Source organism: Acromyrmex echinatior, chromosome 4, assembly GCF_024713525.1.
Source record: "Acromyrmex echinatior isolate Ae372 chromosome 4, ASM2471352v2, whole genome shotgun sequence".
Lineage (NCBI taxonomy): Eukaryota > Metazoa > Arthropoda > Insecta > Hymenoptera > Formicidae > Acromyrmex > Acromyrmex echinatior.
Genome location: NC_141855.1, coordinates 11,202,186 through 11,220,802, shown reverse-complemented (window position 1 = coordinate 11,220,802; position 18,617 = coordinate 11,202,186). Strand labels below are relative to the sequence as shown.

General features: G+C 31.0%; 2 protein-coding genes and 1 long non-coding RNA gene across 6 annotated transcripts in view; 1 reads left to right on the top strand and 2 right to left on the bottom strand.

Moving 5' to 3' along the window:
* Positions 1-5,981, bottom strand: part of LOC105146545 (Y+L amino acid transporter 2) — a 32,340-nt gene extending 26,359 nt beyond the window's left edge. For 2 of the 4 annotated variants that reach the window (XM_011056881.2, XM_011056876.2), the window contains exon 1: positions 5,607-5,980. The gene's annotated coding sequence lies outside the window, so the exon portion shown is untranslated. Of the gene's footprint in view, positions 1-5,327; positions 5,511-5,606 lie in introns of all 4 variants that reach the window. The other 2 variants (XM_011056877.2, XM_011056882.2) reach the window with 2 other exon arrangements.
* A 220-nt stretch (positions 5,982-6,201) lies between these two features.
* On the top strand, positions 6,202-16,272 carry LOC147909974 (uncharacterized). The gene is made up of 2 exons (XR_015544875.1): positions 6,202-13,844; positions 13,932-16,272. It is a non-coding gene; the product is annotated as an uncharacterized LOC147909974 (long non-coding RNA).
* Positions 15,311-17,429, bottom strand: Grx3 (Glutaredoxin 3). The gene is made up of 2 exons (XM_011056883.2): positions 17,243-17,429; positions 15,311-16,123 (listed from the first exon to the last, which is right to left on the bottom strand). The coding sequence occupies exons 1-2, from the start codon at positions 17,290-17,292 to the stop codon at positions 15,490-15,492; spliced, it is 684 nt and encodes a 227-aa protein (XP_011055185.1). The 5' UTR covers positions 17,293-17,429; the 3' UTR covers positions 15,311-15,489.
* Between the last annotated feature and the right edge of the window lie 1,188 nt (positions 17,430-18,617).

The window sequence follows — 18,617 nt, the reverse complement described above, 5'->3', positions numbered from 1 at the left end:
TTTGATTTGTTTATTTGATCTATAGAAAATCTCCAAAAATAACAAAAAATTTTTATTCTTTGTAAATATGCTCAATTCTTTTCTAGTAAAAATATAACATTAAACAATTGATAAAAAAAATCTATAGAATAATATAAGAGAGTAAGTGAAGGATTAGTAATTTATTTATAGAGATTATAAGGATCTTAAAATTCTTGGAAAATCTCTGTATATTATTAACAATTTTACAAAATAGTGCATGCACTATTTCACTGAAAAATACATTATAGTCCTGAGAACGTCCATAAGATGTCCTAGGACATCCTAAGAGCGTTCTCAAGACATCACTCTGGACATCTTTAGGAAGTCTCTTGAATAATTATGTTGTAAGTGATAATCTTACAATCAGCCTAAGGTCAACGTCCTTCCAATCTTATATCAGTTGTAAGTCAGTTGGAAGCGGTTTATTCACACTTCTAAATCGCTACGTGCCCGTGTTTTTAATCATATCATGCGATGACATATCATCTCGCTCGTGACACGATATGTCTAGCATTGAGCATAACATGATCTCATGTTGCAATCTAAACAAATCTTGTAAAACATTCCGTACACCATTTTTTTCCGCGAAAAAAATTTCAGCAGAAATGGGAGAAAGTAAGCGCGAGAACTAATTATAAGGAAATAATTATAAGAATACTTGTCCGACTTTCCAAATAAAAATTATTATTATTATTTACGTTACGTACACTATAAAATTTTAAAGATAAAAGTTCGCTTTTATCGAGGAAAGCGCGTTCTATAATACGCACCTATGTCTCGCTGCATAATTAATATGCTAATATAATAAAATCATTTATATCCTGCAAGTAATTTTTTAAACTATTGAATTTTTACACGAAATCTGGACGTCATAAATATTTGTTGTACTGCCGTAATTTTCTACCGTTGTGTTTCACGAATTTTACATATGAAGTACCCCTTTGATCCAAAGCCATAATGCGTCAAGCTGGCACTTGTACTGCTTCAGCTGCTGGAGAAACTCGCGACAGAATCGCGTGTTTTGTGTGTGTGTGTGTGTGTGTGTGTATGTGTTGTGTGTGTGTATATGTATGTGTCCTGCCTACCAACATCGCTTGTTTCATTTTTACGCGTGAGTATACACGCATACACGTGTACACATGTGTATTATATGTTCCTGAAAGAAGAGGCTTTGATTTGTTCAAGCTGGTATTATCTAGGGCCCCTACCGGTTCCCAACGAATTCGCTTTGAATCAGACATCCCGACAATGTTCCACGAAACGGTCCTTTTAGTTTCGTCCTATACAGTTTCAGTTTCTAACGGATTTTCACACGCAATTTTATTTTTTAGATACTTTATTATTTATTTTTTCTTAATTTTTTAACTTTTGATTTACAATATTTATTAAATAGAGATAATAATATAATATAATAAAATATTATATTCGAGAAATTAAAAAATTATAAAACGAATGAAAATATTTATTTACATATCGAATCGTTATGTCTTTTCTTAGGTTTATTATTATTTTATTTTAACTTATGTCAGAATATCTATTAATTTGTCATTTGTAGTTTTTCAATTTTTTATAATTTTATATCTAGAAATATTAAACTTTTTAAAAATATTGTTTTAGCATTATAAAGTATTTAACAGATAAAAATATCTTGGTTGAATACTTAACGTGCTCAGTAAGATTAACCATGGTATCCATGAAAGTTTGGGCGAATGTTGCATCATGTTTTTTATTGATCCTAAACCCTATCGCTATATATACTTACTGTCGAGTGTCAGTCTGAGGCAAACTGTACTTAAACCTGAGGTAAAAACAAAGACATCGATGTTATCGATTACTTTTCCTGAAGAATGATGACATGTCTTTTGCGATGTGAACATGACAAATTGCCTTTTTTCCATTAATTTACATCTCAGGTCTATAAATAACCCAATATCGTTATAATCTCAGTATTTTAAGTAAAATTTATCATCAAGAATTAAATACGATAATTTCCCAGAATATCTTATTCTCTAAACATTAATACAAATTTTTGAAATTGAGAAAATAAATAATGAATATTTGTGTATAAATATAAAATGTTTAAAACGGAGTAAATATTTGCTTTTAGAATCTCCAGATAATCTCTTTCTTTATACTAAAAATTGTCAAAATAAATCTTACATCGAAAAAGCATTAATATACATTGCTGTCAGTATAAAAACTCAATTTACATATCTTCGAATAATAACACAGATAATATGAAAATATTTTAAAATGATTACAATGGTTTTAAGAAACAATTTCATGTATGTACGTAGTAATAAACAAAAGCTTTATTATTATGTACATGAAATTTTCGTTTAAAACTATATTGCATAAAACTAAAATTATATTGTATCAAATCTATAATCATTTTGAAATATTTTTGGTGTAAAAAAAGAGAGATTATCTGAAAAACATTTTACACTATTAGAATTGCGCAATATTATGCATTCGTAACTGTAGAGTCAATCCAATAGGTTTAACCATTCTATAAAATTAAGATTCTTGATATTTCGATATTAAAATATTAATAAATATGTATACCGCGAAAGAATTATATTTCTATCATTTTTCATCTCAATTTTATCGCGAGACATTATAATTATTAATATTTATTTAATGCTTATTTCTATCAATGTAGATTATGTAATCTCAATTCAATTTACTCTTCTCATCTTTTTCTAAGAATTAGAAAAAAATGAAAAATAAGTTGATTCGAGATTAAAATTAATCTACATTGAAACGGACATACATAAATCGTAGCCGTTAAGCCTTAATGTACAGTTAAAAAGCATAAACAATAGAAACAGGCAATAAGAGATTTCTACCTATCAGAAATCGTGTTACGAAAATACACGATTTCTAATAAGTTTGTCATTACCTGTCTCTATATTATTTATACTGAAAAAAGAGTTTGATTATATAGCTATCAAAAAATTTAGTAAAATAATATTAAATGTTTGGTTGTATTAATCAAACACATTTAATTAGAATTATTTCATTAAACGTAGTAGCTATTAGTAAATTCTTTTTTCAACGTTTTTTTATGGTGTTTCAGACTTTAAGCGTCGCTGGCGAATGTCGTAACTGTATAAAGAGAGAACAGTTTCCAGATGATATCCGATGAAGACCATTTCATGATTGTTTCAAGCAGAATTACAGCGTAGGCTGCGTTTGTCACCGAGAAAATTACGAGTACGAAGCGTGAGCGAATTCGCCGGTTCGCGTGATTTCATAATTAGCTCTAAATTATACGCGTAACGAACTTCCGACTTGCGTATCGGGTAAATAATACGCGAATCTCGCATGTTCTCGGATATTCTTCTCGAGTATCTTCAAGTATCCTTATATTCGAGCGATGTTAACCGATGGCAAAAGGGCTGTCAATTTCTAACGGCGGCAACGGCAACGAATAGAGAGAAAGAGAGAGAGAGAGAGAGAGAGAGAGAGAGAGAGAGAGAGAGTGTATCAAGCGACGAGAAAATCAATAGGCCACGTGGGTCGCCGACTGGATTTTCCGAACCCAATTTTCACCCTTAATGCTGCAAGCTAATAACTCATTGGCCAAGTCGATAGAAATGCCCGTTATTCCACACGAAACCGATAACAAATCTTGTGACACCACAAGCTGATTATACGAGCGTCGAAAGAGTTCAGGAATTTCAAAAGCGATACTTAAGCAGTTGCCTTATTTCTGAAAAGTTCTTCAGGAAAGGAAAATTCAAATCAAAAAGAACTATAATTTGTACATACTCTCGCTGAGGGATCAATTATGTAATTTTTCCCTAAAGCGGAAACGTGAACAGTGAAAATTTTGTGTATGTACATGTATATATATACACGCACACGCACACACGCGCACACATACACACACACACGCACACGCACACACGCGCACACATACACATGTATACATATATACACTAGATGTTTCAAACTACCTGCTGTCGAGAGCTTTTCAAAACACTACAATAAAGTTATTTTTCATTAAATATTTTTCATTTATATTTTTCGAGTTATAAGACTCGAAAGTTATAGTATCGCCGGCATTAGCACTACACAAAATATTCCGATTAAAACTTCTTGAATATTCTTCAGAATATCCTGAATAACATTTGTCAAGATCAAGGCTGTTGAAGATTATTCTTCTTATTTTCATTTTTGCACTAAAAATTCATTTTTACGTAAAAATAAAAATAAGAGTATAACCTCCAATGTAAATACTGTATAGAAAAAAGAATCCTTTTTTACGATAATATAAGGTTTTGTTAAGAAATCTTATATTAATCTTTTGAACAAGATTTGTTTCAAAAAAAGATTATTTTTAATTTTTTGTATCAAAACTTTGTTACATTTAGGAAGTGAATAACTAATTTAGAAATATCTTGATTTAAAATTGGAAGAAGTTTGAAATACAGCTTTTTAGCCATAAGTATAAATATCTTACAAATTAACGTAAATATTCTATATGTAATGATATATAAATTAAAAAATAATTTTTATTAAATGTTCATTAAAAAATAATATTTATTTTTATAACATTTTGAATATTTTTTAAATCTTCTATGGCTTTGATTACTACTTTTTCTAAGAAAATTTAATAAATTTGAGGATATTTATAGTCAAGATTGTATAATAGAAAAATAATATAATCGTAAGGAGCACCGTAATATTTAATATGTATAGTTACAGCGTGTTGTTATTACAAAGTTCACTATTTATAAGATACGATCGATGTCAACATATATTACATACTTAACACGTGCCTCATGCATTGGAAAAATCTTTTAAAGTTATTCGCCATTCTCCAAACTATATCTCTTCTGAAAATATATCACTTGCGCCAAAAACTTAGATGTTTTTTACGATATTATTAAATAAAATAATTAACTCACATTTCCATTAGCAAGATAGTCATTTTAATAATAATTTTTAATTAAAAATGATAGTTTTCATTTTTATACATTTTATATATTTTAGTAATCTTTCAATAATATTTCTAATATATATATTGTCATATCTTTCTGCCTTCTTAAAAGGATTTCAAAGAACAATAGTATCTGCAAAATTAATTCTTGTAATAATTTCACTTAAGATTACAGGATTAGTAGTTTAATTGAAATAAATGTCCACGACAAAAGACGTTTTTACTCAACGAAGCAGACTGGCAAGCGGCTGCAATGAGTGATTTAACAATAAAGTATCGGCAGAAATTCTTCATGCTTTACTACATCCACGAGAAATCTCATAGGATTCCTTCGCGTGACCAGACGAGTTTCACTCACGCTGTTTGAATTAAATCACCCTCTCTGGATGCAAAGCGTCCTTCGAGAGCGGCCATATTGCGCGAAGCGCGAGACCGCCACGCCGAGGGTGAGCATCACCACTCCGCATTTTCACGATTTCGCTGGGGATGACGAGGATCTCCGTGTCCACGTCATGTACCTCGTCCCCCAGCCCGATATTTCCTAGCGTTGCCAAAAAATTTTGCGAGACTTTTCATTCAACATATCACTGGAGAAAAGCGCGACGCACACCACGCCACGCCGCATTTTCCCTCTCACCTGTTTCCTAAACCTCGCCGTAGATCCTCGACGCAGGCTCGTCGACGAACACCGATGTCAAAGTAGAATGACAGTGAGGTAGAATGGGGACAATTAGTTTTGCACTCAGGAATCGATCTCAGACGATAGCCATGGCGTGAATTTTACCTCCGAAATGGAATGCCAGGCTCACTCCTTCTCTGTCTCTCTCTCTCTCTCTTTCTTTGGTCCTCGATCGAACTCGTGCACTGTCACGAATATTGTATTGTTATACTCGTCGTCTTCGCACACTGCTCCTTTTACTAGCGAACACGAGAGCTCGGAGACGGAGGCGCGAAATGCACGGCGCGGTAGTCGGGCTCTCAATGATTGCCGTTCTTCGCCGACTCCGACCCGTAGCTCCGAGCGTAGCTCCGTTGATTTTAAACGTATGTGTGTATGTGTGTGTGTGTGTGTGAGTGTATTTTTTGTGTATGTATATGTGTATGTACGTGAGTGCAGGGGAAAATCGCGCCACCCAGACCACGCTACCCCCAGACAACGTATCGAGCGGCCTATCGCGCAGTGCCCACCTCTAGTACGCCTTTCTCTCCGACTTTAGAGGCAAATACGGGAAATAAACGAGCGTAGGTGGATGGATTAATCATGCGAGCTAAATGGAAAATTAAAAGATGTCCCATTACGATAATTAAAAGAAAAATCCATACAACAACAACAATAATAATAATAATAATAATATGCATGTATCGTAATTAAATTTACATTTAATTAACTTACTTAAATTGTTTACATTGTTTAATATTTAAAAATTAAAATTCTTCTCGAATTCTCACAATTCTTCTCACAGTCGAAATGTAATCAAGTAAATATTATAACACTTTAAAAAAGTTATTTATACAATAATTTAAATTATATCTTTCGACATGCATTTTATTAATGGTAACTTTGATACTGATTTTGATAAAAAAAATAAGGAGGAAATGAAAAAGACGTTATTTAGATAAATGTAATGTGTTTCGCATAAAATATTACGTTACAATGCGACGTCCGCTCTTATTCATTTCACAGTTTACGTCGCGGGAATTTTAAAACACTTCAAGAATCGACGCTCTTGACGTACGCCTATAAATTATGTTAGCACGATTTATAGCACGCGAAAACCAAAGAGGAAGAATCGACATTCTGTTTAGCTTAATAGTCACTTCGTATCTAATAGTCGTTTAATTTTGCAGTTTAATTTTGCAGTACTTGATCATCTTTTCTCATTTTTTTTAAAGATAAGTCGTCCTTAGTCACAAGTTCAAATTGCTAGATAAAAACATTCATTTGCAGCTGAATGCTACGTTCACTATTTCCGTTGAAATTTTGCATTGCCCATTCGTCATGTTGAAAAACCTGCGCCGATTTGCAATAACAAGGCTGGAAAAGACCTCATCTAAAAGAAAGAACAATTCAACATCATTATGTGTCGATACGTGCTTTCTTCTCGGAAAAAAAATTTTTCTAGCTCTCATTAAAACTTTCCTCGATCGAATTCGTTGTTGCGTTATTTTTACCACAACACGTGTCGGTATCGAATATCACGTTTCGACATGTCGTACATTATTGTCCGTAAACAAAATATATTACTACTGTAGTCATAGATTATAAACTTACATTTAGTATTCTTCCTTTAATCTATATTATTTAAATAAAAGTAATTCTGAGGAATATTCGTTATACGACTTTCCTCAGTGCCGTAAAGTATACTATCGTGAGATAACGAAGAAAGAGAATGCATAAGATATATTTCAATCAACTGTTAGGTCTACAATTTTCTTATCTCACTGTAATAAATACCCTGCTTTATTGTTTTTACTCGAGATCGTTCCATTTTCGTGAAACACTCTTTGCTTCTGCTGCATCGATAAAACATATCTCATTAAAACCCGATTGCACCAACATTACTTTGACTTTAAGTGAAACTTAAAAATCTTTTTCTTTCTTTAAAGCCAACAGAGAAGGAAAGAGTTAAGTCTCACTTAAAATTAAAATAACGTTACTTGTTAGTGCAATCGGGCCTAAGATTAATAGACTCGTTAAGGCTTGTTGAGGCAGATAGACACTTTGCAGCCTGAAGTACCGATTAGTAATAAAAAAATTGAAGACTGGTCTCATCTCGTTTGATGGTGATAATATTTTTATTTTATCGGAATGTGCTCTTCTTGCATCGAGGACTCAATTAACAATTATTTGCCTCTCTTATTTTATATATATATATATATATATATATATATATATATACATATATTCCGCGTTTGCTTAATTAAGTTTGCTAAATTGTTGTCAAACAGTCGATCCGCTCGTTAACGCGAATAATTTAGAGTTGAACCTCGTGAAAAAATTAATATAATACTTACAGACGAACAATTAAAAAATCGTTACCATGGCAATCGAATAATAACTCGCAAGATTCCGTCACTTCGTTACAACGTGCAAATCAATTATTCGCAGGTTGCGTAATCTTATTCTATCAATTATCTTTGATAACTTTTCCTTTGCACTCGCAAACATTTATCAAAGTAAAATTTAGCGATTGAATAACGATTGAATTAAAACGATTGAATAATAAGATATTTCAATGCGTATTTTAAAGGATACCTTTGTCTTTTTGAGATATGAACCTGCAAGTAATAATACCTTTTATTAAACATGTTTTAAAAATGTATGTTATTATAAAATATAGAAGCTTGATGTAAGTTAAATTATTAATTAATATTAATTATTAAGTTTTGGTATTTAATATTTTTCTGTAAGTTAATTTTTATAAGTCGTCTCACACCCACACCCACACCCACCCCCCCCCCCACACACACACACACACACACACATTTAGAGCCCGACAAGTGAATTTATGTAAGAAAAATAAGTTTTATTACACGCAACGTAAAAGAATCGATCACCGACGTTATCCGTTAGAAATTATTTGAGAAAGAAAACAATTACTTTATTTTTTATTTTTTACTGTATGTACTGCGTCACGCTACACTGAAAGTTTTCTTTGTTCTGTGAAAGACCGTACAATTCACTCAACAATTGTTAAGAGTTGAACAATGAAGAAGGGCAGACTAAAAGGTCTCAAAAAAAAAAAAGAAAGTTGAAAGAATTAAATTCTTTGTTCCTTTCTATACCTTTTTCAGTCTTGACCAGATATATTGATTTTCTCTTTCGCCTCGCATGATTGCTTTGCGAATAATTTATGATTTGTTGTATGGAATAATTTTACAAAGCGGTAAAAGTGAAATAAAACATTCATTTCTTCAAAAGATGAATGGTTATTGATGGTTATTGATGGTTATCTTAAAACATTTTTGTATTTCAGACTGTTTGATAAATATACAAAAACATATGATGAATCTTTTTATAATTAAAATATAACGTTATCAATTAAATAATGTTAGTCATAATACTATTGTTAGAAAATAGATTTTTCAAATTTATTTGTATTTTTTATCATTTGCTTTCAATTATACTCACGTAATTGGTTGCAGAAAACTAATCAATTAGCGATTAATGATTTTTTAATATGATTGGTTTCTATATTTAGATCCATTAAAGAACTAAATACAAGAACTAATCACATTAAAGAATTACTAAACTCTAACTGATTGATTTTTTTTGCTGAACGCAGCCATTCTCTCTCTCTCTCTCTCTCTCTCTCTCTCTCTCTCTCTCTCTCTTTCTCTGTCTTATTATACTATAATGTAGATTTTTCTTTTTTTTATTATTGTTATTCTGTTGTAACATAATTTTCTTATATTATTGCTATTCTATTGTACTTCCAGTACACCTGAGGAGATATTATCCCAGACTCTAAATAAATGTACGCTTTCTCTCTTTCTCTCTCTCTCTCTCTCTCTCTCTCTCTCTCTCTCTCTCTCTTTCACTAAAATTCTATATTTTAATAATTATATTAAATTAGAATGTTACAATGTACATATGAGCAAATTTAATTTTTTCATTTATCATTGAGCAAGACATTTACAAGGCTGCTATGATTATTGATATTGTTTTATGGAGATTGAATAAATTATACTTTGAAAAAAAAATAATAATAATAAGTTGCTCATACGTGGATGAATGACGAAATGTCATTCGAAAATCCGTAAGATCCGTGGAATTATGGAACACACAAAAAATTTCAGGAAACGATGCAAATTTGTTTGTATAGCGACGTTTAATCATGTATACTGTATACCATTATTACATTGTTTTTACAGAAATCGGAACGGATCATTGAACATGGAAATGCTGTGTGGCGACATAAGTGACGAAAGAAAAGAAATGTGATAATAAGCAATCTTTGCATTGGTTACGATTGGAAACATGTTATTACATGTTATTACTATGTAAATTCTTTACATAACTTAACGACACGCGCCTTTCGGAACGGTAATAATATCACGTTACCGAGCAATGTAATGATCGAACTGATGATTTGTTTCGAACGCAGGAAATAATAAATATGCGATTCACTATTAAAAAATATTTAAATTCTCCTGTTAGCTATTATTTGAATCATCTGAACATATATATTCTGAATGGAGAATAGTATAAGAGATTTGACGTAACCCGTTGCAGTATTAAGGATTCTTGTTACGTAAATGTATTTTAGTGACGTCAAAGAGGGAATCGATTCCGAAATGCGGAGGAAAGGTCCGCTTACGTCATTGTGATGACATAGTTATAATCTTTCTTCTTTTTTGTTTTACAATTAACTATGTCATTGTGCTGACATAGTTATAATCTAGCTTCTTTTTTGTTTTACGAGAAATATACAAATAAAAGGAAAAATCGACACAAATTGTCCCTCGAAAAAAATTTCTCCAAAAATCAAATGAATATTTATCCAGTTATCATTTAAGATAAACATGCGAGAAAGAGAGAGAGGGGGGGGGGGAGACAGAAAGGGAGAGACAGAGAGAAAATATTATTTTATACAAACTCTTAAAACTATGTTACTAATTTTAATTTAATGGTTAATTTATTATTATATTTAAAATAAAAGTAATTTTACATGGAAAAAATGATTTTGCTAAAATATGTAGCTGTAGATAGATGAATTAAATTTGAAAATAATTTTGTTTGAACCATCAAAATAATTATGTATGACGCTGTAGTAACTAGAGTGTAAACTAAGAATGAAAATACTAAACTAGAATGAAAACACTTAAAACCTTTTGCAGCATTGGTCACGTTCAGCAGACTCAACTGCGGAGCAGTTATATATAAATATTATTACGACAAACATACACAAAATTCGATTTAAACACTTCTTATCAGCTTGCGTAACGGTTATCATCCTGTCATGTCATCGTGATGTCATATCACTGATTTTGTGTTTTAAATGACGACGGTCTTTGCTTTAATATATGCTTTAGTTAATATTTGTCGGTCGATTATTGATAATGAAGCAAATAAATCCAAAAAAGCGAATCCACACTTCATGATCCGGCGAACCCTAACTGGACGTAACTATAGATAAAACATGTATAAAAGCAGAGAATGAAAATAACTCGTTTCTTATAAATTACAGTTACAAGTTACTTTTTTGGTAACTTTACTGATAACTGCATTACTTTTTTTTAATAACTATATAACGATAATATAATTACATTTTTTTGGTAATGGTAACTAATTTTACAATTACTTTTGTCGTTACTTTGTATACAATTGGACAAAGTTCGATTGAACACAATAGTCACTCAATAGCACTTGAGACTATAGAAAGCCTAGGCATCCGTCCGCTGTGATTGGTGGTCGTCGATTTTTAAAAAGTAATGGAAAAGTAACAAAAAGTTACTTTCTTAAATAACGGTAACTAAAATAAGTTTCTTTTAAAAATCGGTAACTATATAGTTACTATATATAGCCATGCAATACAGAATTTGCAGCAATATTGTTACAAAATCTCTGCAATATTGATGCAAGTGTTACTGCAACTTTTGTGCTGTAGGAGTAGTAACGAGTATAACTTGTTACTTTTTCTACTCAGTAATAAGTAATTATAACTTATTAAAAGTTACTTTTTAAAAAGTAACTTTTCATTCCTTGATAATAATAAGTCGTTAATTCTCACATATTCTATCACTATATGATAATAAGCACGTGAAATTTATGCGGGATAAACAATCCATACATTACAAAAGTTTGTAGCAATATTGTTACAATGTTTATAAATGTTACTGCAATGTTGCTGAAACACTAATACAATATTATTGGATTAATGTGTGCTGTATAAAAGCTATCGAAACACTTAGACGCATCAAGATAAATCGATATTAAAGATCTAAAGCGGCTTCTAAACAATGAGTATTGTTGCACAATATTATAAAAATAATAACGAAAATATTATAATTATAAAATATCATAATTATTTGATTATTTCAAATTATATGTTTATTTTAAATATGAAATCAAAAGATTGTATAACGTCGATTTTAGATACAATCAACACATTATTATCAGAGTAATTAAGCTACTGAAAATGATTTATTGAAATATTAATTATGTCATTGATGATGATATTTATGCTAGTGCTTTCAGATTAATAACGAGAGTTAATCGAGAATCGAGTGGAGGAGATGAGCACGGAAAAATAACCCAGCACCTGAACTTTATCGAAATTTCATACCATCGTTTTTTAATCGATTTCAATTAACTTTGAATTAAAAAGAATTACTATAATTAACTTAATCCATGATTATCCAGATAGCACAACTGTTCCATTTGAACTCGAAAAGAATTCATTTTCTTGATTTGTTTGTGAATTAACGTAATATAATTTGTCCGAAATGAATTAAGAAGAATGCCTTTCCGACAATTAACAAAGGATTCCTGGCAGTATAAAAGTACTTCTTATAAAGTTAAATTGAAGTAAATTTAAAGAAATCCTTTTTCTGTTCGTAATAGGTTCGAAAAAAATTCATTTCTAGCTTGGTCACAATATATTTGTAAAATTATTTCCGCTATAAGTCATGTGCCGCCACTAAAATTGTATCGTGCTTGAGTGATTACTGCGAGCGTAATAGAAGTTAATTTTTGCAATAGCGTTTGGTATACATACATACAAAAATATACATACAAAATATATATGACTACTGATATGAAATATATGAATACATATGCATGATATACATGATCATACGTGTTTAAATATAAAAGTAAAATTTAATTTGAATAAAAAATAAAGTTACTTTTAAAAATTAAGAAATATAAATTATCGATTTATTATTCAAATTTCAAACAGCTATAATTTTGTTAAAAATAAACAAAATTTAAATTTAAAAAAGAGTTTTAAAGCTTGAAATCTCTACTTTCAAATGATTATTATATTTTTTGAATTTATGTAAGTTTTATAATTTTTACATATAGAAAACTACGAGTTAAACAAAATGGGAAATATTTTCTTCACTTTGTGAGCATGTCCAAAAAAAAAAATTACAAAACTTTTTAAATTTCTAATGTAAAAGGTTAAAGGTTTCTTTATAAAATCGGTTTTAAAAAATGTCCCTACGATATTTTGTTACTAAATTGTAGCAAATTAAATAAAATGAATATTTTATATACTTTTTTATATTTTTACTTTTTATTTTTACTTTGAGTGCTCATTTTTAACTCCATCAAAACCATCAAAATTTTAAAAAGTAGATTCTTAAATTCTCTCATCAGATAGAGTAAGATTTAGATTTTATTTCATTTTTAACAAAAATGGTACCTGTTTCAAATTTGAATAATAAATCGAACCACGAATTTTTGCACTGTAATAAAAATATGTGCTGCAGCAAAAAATATGACAATACCCACACAACACGAGTGATTATTTTCCCATTTACAGTCAATTTTTCCCAGTTGACCTACAATCGACTATGAAAAGTCAATTGTCAATTAACTATTCTCAGTTGATTTAAGTTACTGAAAGCGTCCAAATTGATCGCAGCCTTAATGTCGATTTTCAACAGCTGTTTTAAGATGCATTCACATGCAAGCGTCAAGCGTCAAACAACGGAAGCAACCAATCTGCTTACGGGCAGTGATGTAAAAAATATTTTTTACGCCACTGTAAAAATCACCTCATTGATTGCTGCTGTTTGACGTTTGCACCTTATAGTCAATAGCAGTCGACTGAAAGTCAACTAAGCATAGTCGAGTATTAGTCAACTATGGCTTAGTTTCCACCGACAATTTAAACCGGATCAGAATGTAAGAACCAATCGCTCGGTGAGTAGACTGCATTCCGAAAATCATAAAAAAAATTTGTTGCAATCTTTTAGTCGGTAAGTATATCTGTTTGGTCTATATTTTTAGATCTAATGGAATATGCCAATCAGATGCAAGAGCTCATTGAGCGCTCAGAACGGTCGTGCTTCTGGGGATTGATTCTGTATCTTGAAATGAGGTAAGGAAAGTGATGAGTGAGACTCTTGTCATTGGCCAGTGCTAATTGCGCATTCCGGAAATTCCGCTCCATGGAACATAGGAAAACACATTTTAATGGAACGGAATTGGCAGAATGGAGCTACAATCACGACAAAAAAAATTTGCTTTTTTGCGTATATCTCGGAAAATATTGATTTAAAAAAAAATGTATTCAATAAAAAATAAAGCTCTTAAAATTCTCTATAAAGAAGGTTCTATGCATAATTTTCGTAATAATTTTAACCGTTTACGCGTAATATGAATTACAAGACCCTTCCAATTAGGCTATAGGTTGTACAGACTATATGTAGCACGATTATATGAACCAATATCAATTTATCATCTCTAGCCTTGAAAAGTAGACGATGTATCCTAAAAAAAAGTAGACGTTGCTATGTAGTTTACATCCACTTTGTCAGAGGACAATAGTGCGCGACATTTTGCGGTTACAGGTTTTGGGTCATGTCTTCTCTCAGGTTTCTCTTTGGTATGACCTACCAAGCAATGCTGAGTTCAGATTCCTACTCGAGTCGTCACCCAAGTATCACTCCATTCTTGTTGTTTGTCGTACATTAGACAAGGATGACATGACACTTGGGGAGCACCCAGGTAGGAATCTGGACACGTCTTTGAACTGCGAGAACGATGTCGTGGAACGGAAGCGACATCTAGATCGAACTAGTTCAGATGATCACTTTTGACATGCTTTTTTTGATGGCCTCGTCCATGTAAGTTCGGTCTTCTATTTTCTATACTCCATGGCAACGTCTATGGATTCCAACTATATGAAGTTGAATATAAGCTGCGTCGGAGGTTGGACTAGTTGGAGTACTCTTTTTCTACACAGTACACATGACATATGCTATAAGAGCATTCCAATGTCTCAGATTTGCATTACATAATTGGTTAGGTTAGATTAGATATGTGTGTACGTATTTATACATTTGATTTTTATCCGACATTTTAGGAATTTGTACGCACATAACAGTCTGACAGATAAAACGTAAGATTAAAGAATATTAATAACAAATTACACGGTACAAAATTAATCAATATTTAATACCAGCAAGGAAAATTTGATTATGGGTAATTTTTATCATACAATTGAAAATCACGTTTATTTATAATTCTGAGATATAGTTTTATAACTCTTTTATAAAATGTATATAAGTAAAAGATAATTAAGATTATAAGTGAAGGAATATAAGGTTCGCTTGGAAATAGTAAGATGTTTAGTACAATTATTCGAAAAAATTTTTAGCCAAAACTCATTGTAAAATTTAATTTATTATGCAAATAAGATTTATAATTTCAAAAATGTAATACGAAATAACATTAAAAAGATGATAGTTAAAGTAGAAGTTACTTGGAAAAGTAATATTGTTTGTACGTCATTATTTGTACACGAAACTTAATGCAAAATTAAATTCCATTTAATTGTAGAGGCCTACTTAGCATCGAGACTCTCTTTCTTTGGTAATATAGTTTCTAGTTCACCTAACTCATTCATCTCTTTTACTATGTCCAATCCGCCAATTAGATCTCCGTTCAAATACAATTGTGGATACGTCGGCCAATTGCTAAACTTTTTAAGTCCTTCTCTAACATCATTGTCCTGTAATATGTCAAACGATTTGTAATCTGTCTTGTAACTGTCCAGAATGGAAACAATTGTTCTGGAGAAACCACACCGTGGATTTGCAGGATTTCCCTTCATGAACAGCATACATGATGCTTGATTCACCAGTTTCTTCAGTCTATCGTCAAGAGATTCCTTCGCTTTCGTTGTGTTGAGCAGTGGAGCATCCTCGTTCAGATGATGCTTGATCTTTTCGGTCAATGCAGATATGTTGACACCATCTACTCTGCTTATCACATTGCTGTTTCTCAACAAAAGAACCGTGGGTACAGCAGCTATTCCAGACTTTAGAGACACTTCGGGTACATTTTCTGCTTCAATCTTAGCAAATTTTACTTCCTTGTACTGCTCCAGCTTGCTCATCTCCTCGAGTACGTCATTTACTTGGGAACATTGCTCTGCCCAGGGCGCATAAAAGTGTAGGACAGAAAGTTCCTTGGACCTTGTACAACAAACACATATTTATTAAAAAAAATATACAGAAGAAAATTGTAAAAGAATGTTTATCATACTCATATGGACTATCCCTTACAAGAAGAGAAAAATGCATGAATTAATTCTTGATAGAGAATAAAGAAATGTTTACAATTATGTCACATTTTTGTTCTAAAAGGCCTGTCACTTGAAAAATATGAAACATTTATTTTATAAAAATGGACATTGGATTGAAATAATTTTGAAAGAAAGGAATTTACTCATAAAAATTATTGAAATTAACTTTATTCGATGCGTTTTTGAATAATTTTGTATAAACGTTTTGAAGCGTTTTTTAATTAATCAGTTGGTAAAATTCTTTTTTCTAATTGGTCCATCAAATGCTTCAAAGCATTTGTAGCAAGACTTTGACCTAAAGTAGAGAATGAGTCATCATTGAATTATCATTATCATTAAGTACACAAACGTGATCGCAACATGTGCAGCATGGTGGAAGTAATATATACTTCCCCCATGCATATGCAGTTCATTAATATTAAGTCGACATAACAGATTTTCTAAGGCCCACGGTTTCACAACTCACGATTAATTCTTAACCGAGGTTCAACTTGTTTCCCATCTCATTCTAGAATTGGAAAGAGATAATGAATAATGCCCATTTCATAAGTAAACCTTCTTCATAATAACCCATATTTTTTAACCTAAATGATTGTAAACTTTAACAATTAATATGTTGATTCGCAAGGCAAAGCGACATTTTTTTCTGCCAAATTCTTTCATTTTATGCAAAAACGCATTGAATAAGGCTAATTTCATTGATTTTTGTAAATCCATCTGCTTCATAATTACTATAATTTTAGAAATAAAATTTATAAAAAATTAGATAATTCACAATTTTATCTTATTCCTAAAATTCTATGTTAAAGAAAAATTTTTTAAAATTTTTAATTTATTCTTTATCTTTTTCTAATCCTAAGAATTGAAAAGATAAATCGTAAATTAAAGTTAATCTTATATTGGTGGAATTGGGTCTAAGAAAAAAAAAAGATTATTCTCATGGGAAAAGTAGGTATTTGGTTTAGATGTGAGAAGAGGTTAGAAAGCTTCTTTCGACGCGGTTACTCACTTGACGAAGTCATCGAATGCTTGCTCCGTGGCTAGCTCGGTGATCGCCATCGCGTCATTCGCTTTCAATTAGCCGGATCACTTCGTGTTCCACTTCACCGTAAAATGACTCCCGAATTCTTGATATCCAATGCGTCTACGCGACTATCGGCGCCGCTCTCATGGCCGCAACTTGCAAATAGATCATCTCTCAGCGCAATCGCGTCGCTCGACGGAGCTTCCGGAATTGGAGGATCGCCGCGAAACGAGCAAATAAACATGAGAGTGGATAGAAACAATAAAATTAGTGACATGAGTTAAGAAATGAAATTCCGTTTAATTTAAGTCAAACTATAATATGAAAAATATATAATATGAAAAATGTATTGTAGAATGATGAAGAACCGAAGCTCTTTAAATCGATTATATATTTTGATTGATACTTTTTTCGTCATCAAACGTACATTAACAATGCAGTAATTCGAAAATTGTTGATGAAATATGTTTGTTATTTCTGTTTGACTTAAAAAATGGCATTGTTAATGTTTAAGACCACTAGATTAATTTTAATCTCTATTTAATTTGCTTTTTATCCTTTTCTAATTCTTAGAACGAGAAAAAGATAAAAAGTATATAAGTTAAACTAAGATTGAAGTTAAATTATTTTGTTAGAAATAGGTATAAGGTAATAGGTGATAATAGGTATATAAGTGGTAGCGAAGAAAGTATCAATGAAAATATATTAATTGATTCAATTCCGATTCTTGATCAGTCTATAATATTAACATTTTTTATGATTTGAGTTTTTGATTTATTTATCGAACGTCGAGGAAAATATTTATCGTAATTTAATAAATGTTTATTTGTTTAAACTCTGGCGGAAAAGATTTACGAAAATTATACAGATTAAGACAAAATCTTAAAAATTATTAATTTTTCATATATATTCGTAGGGACGTAGAGCGGCGTTGTTTCTTTAAAAAATCTAGAAATCCTCCGCCCTCATATTATTTTTAGATTGAAAGACATAGAGATATGTTTCATGCAATTTCTATAAATGAATAAAAATGCATTCAGGATTGAAAAGCATTCATTTTAACATTCGTAAATTAATATAATATTTCTGAAAATCTGAATCCATTTCAATTCATTTCAATCCATTCTCGTTTGCTGGGAGAACTACATGATACTACAACGTTGTTAACGCTGTTGCGTTATATAAAGCGCAATAGAAGTGTTGTTATTTACGTAAATAAAAAAATCATGAGATAATGTTGCTGCTTTCCAACGTATTTCATAGCAAAATTACAAATCTTGATCATTTCCCAATAAACGAGAATGGATTAAAATGGATTGAAATTTTTTTCTATCCGAATGCGTATTTTAAAAATAGCGAA

Excerpts from the sequence above, each read along its gene's own strand:
- Grx3 (XM_011056883.2), bottom strand. The coding sequence starts at position 17,292 with ATGGCGATCACCGAGCTAGCCACGGAGCAAGCATTCGATGACTTCGTC. Across the intron at positions 16,124-17,242 it reads GCATTCGATGACTTCGTCAA|GTCCAAGGAACTTTCTGTCC; the intron begins GTGAGTAACCGC and ends TTGTTGTACAAG.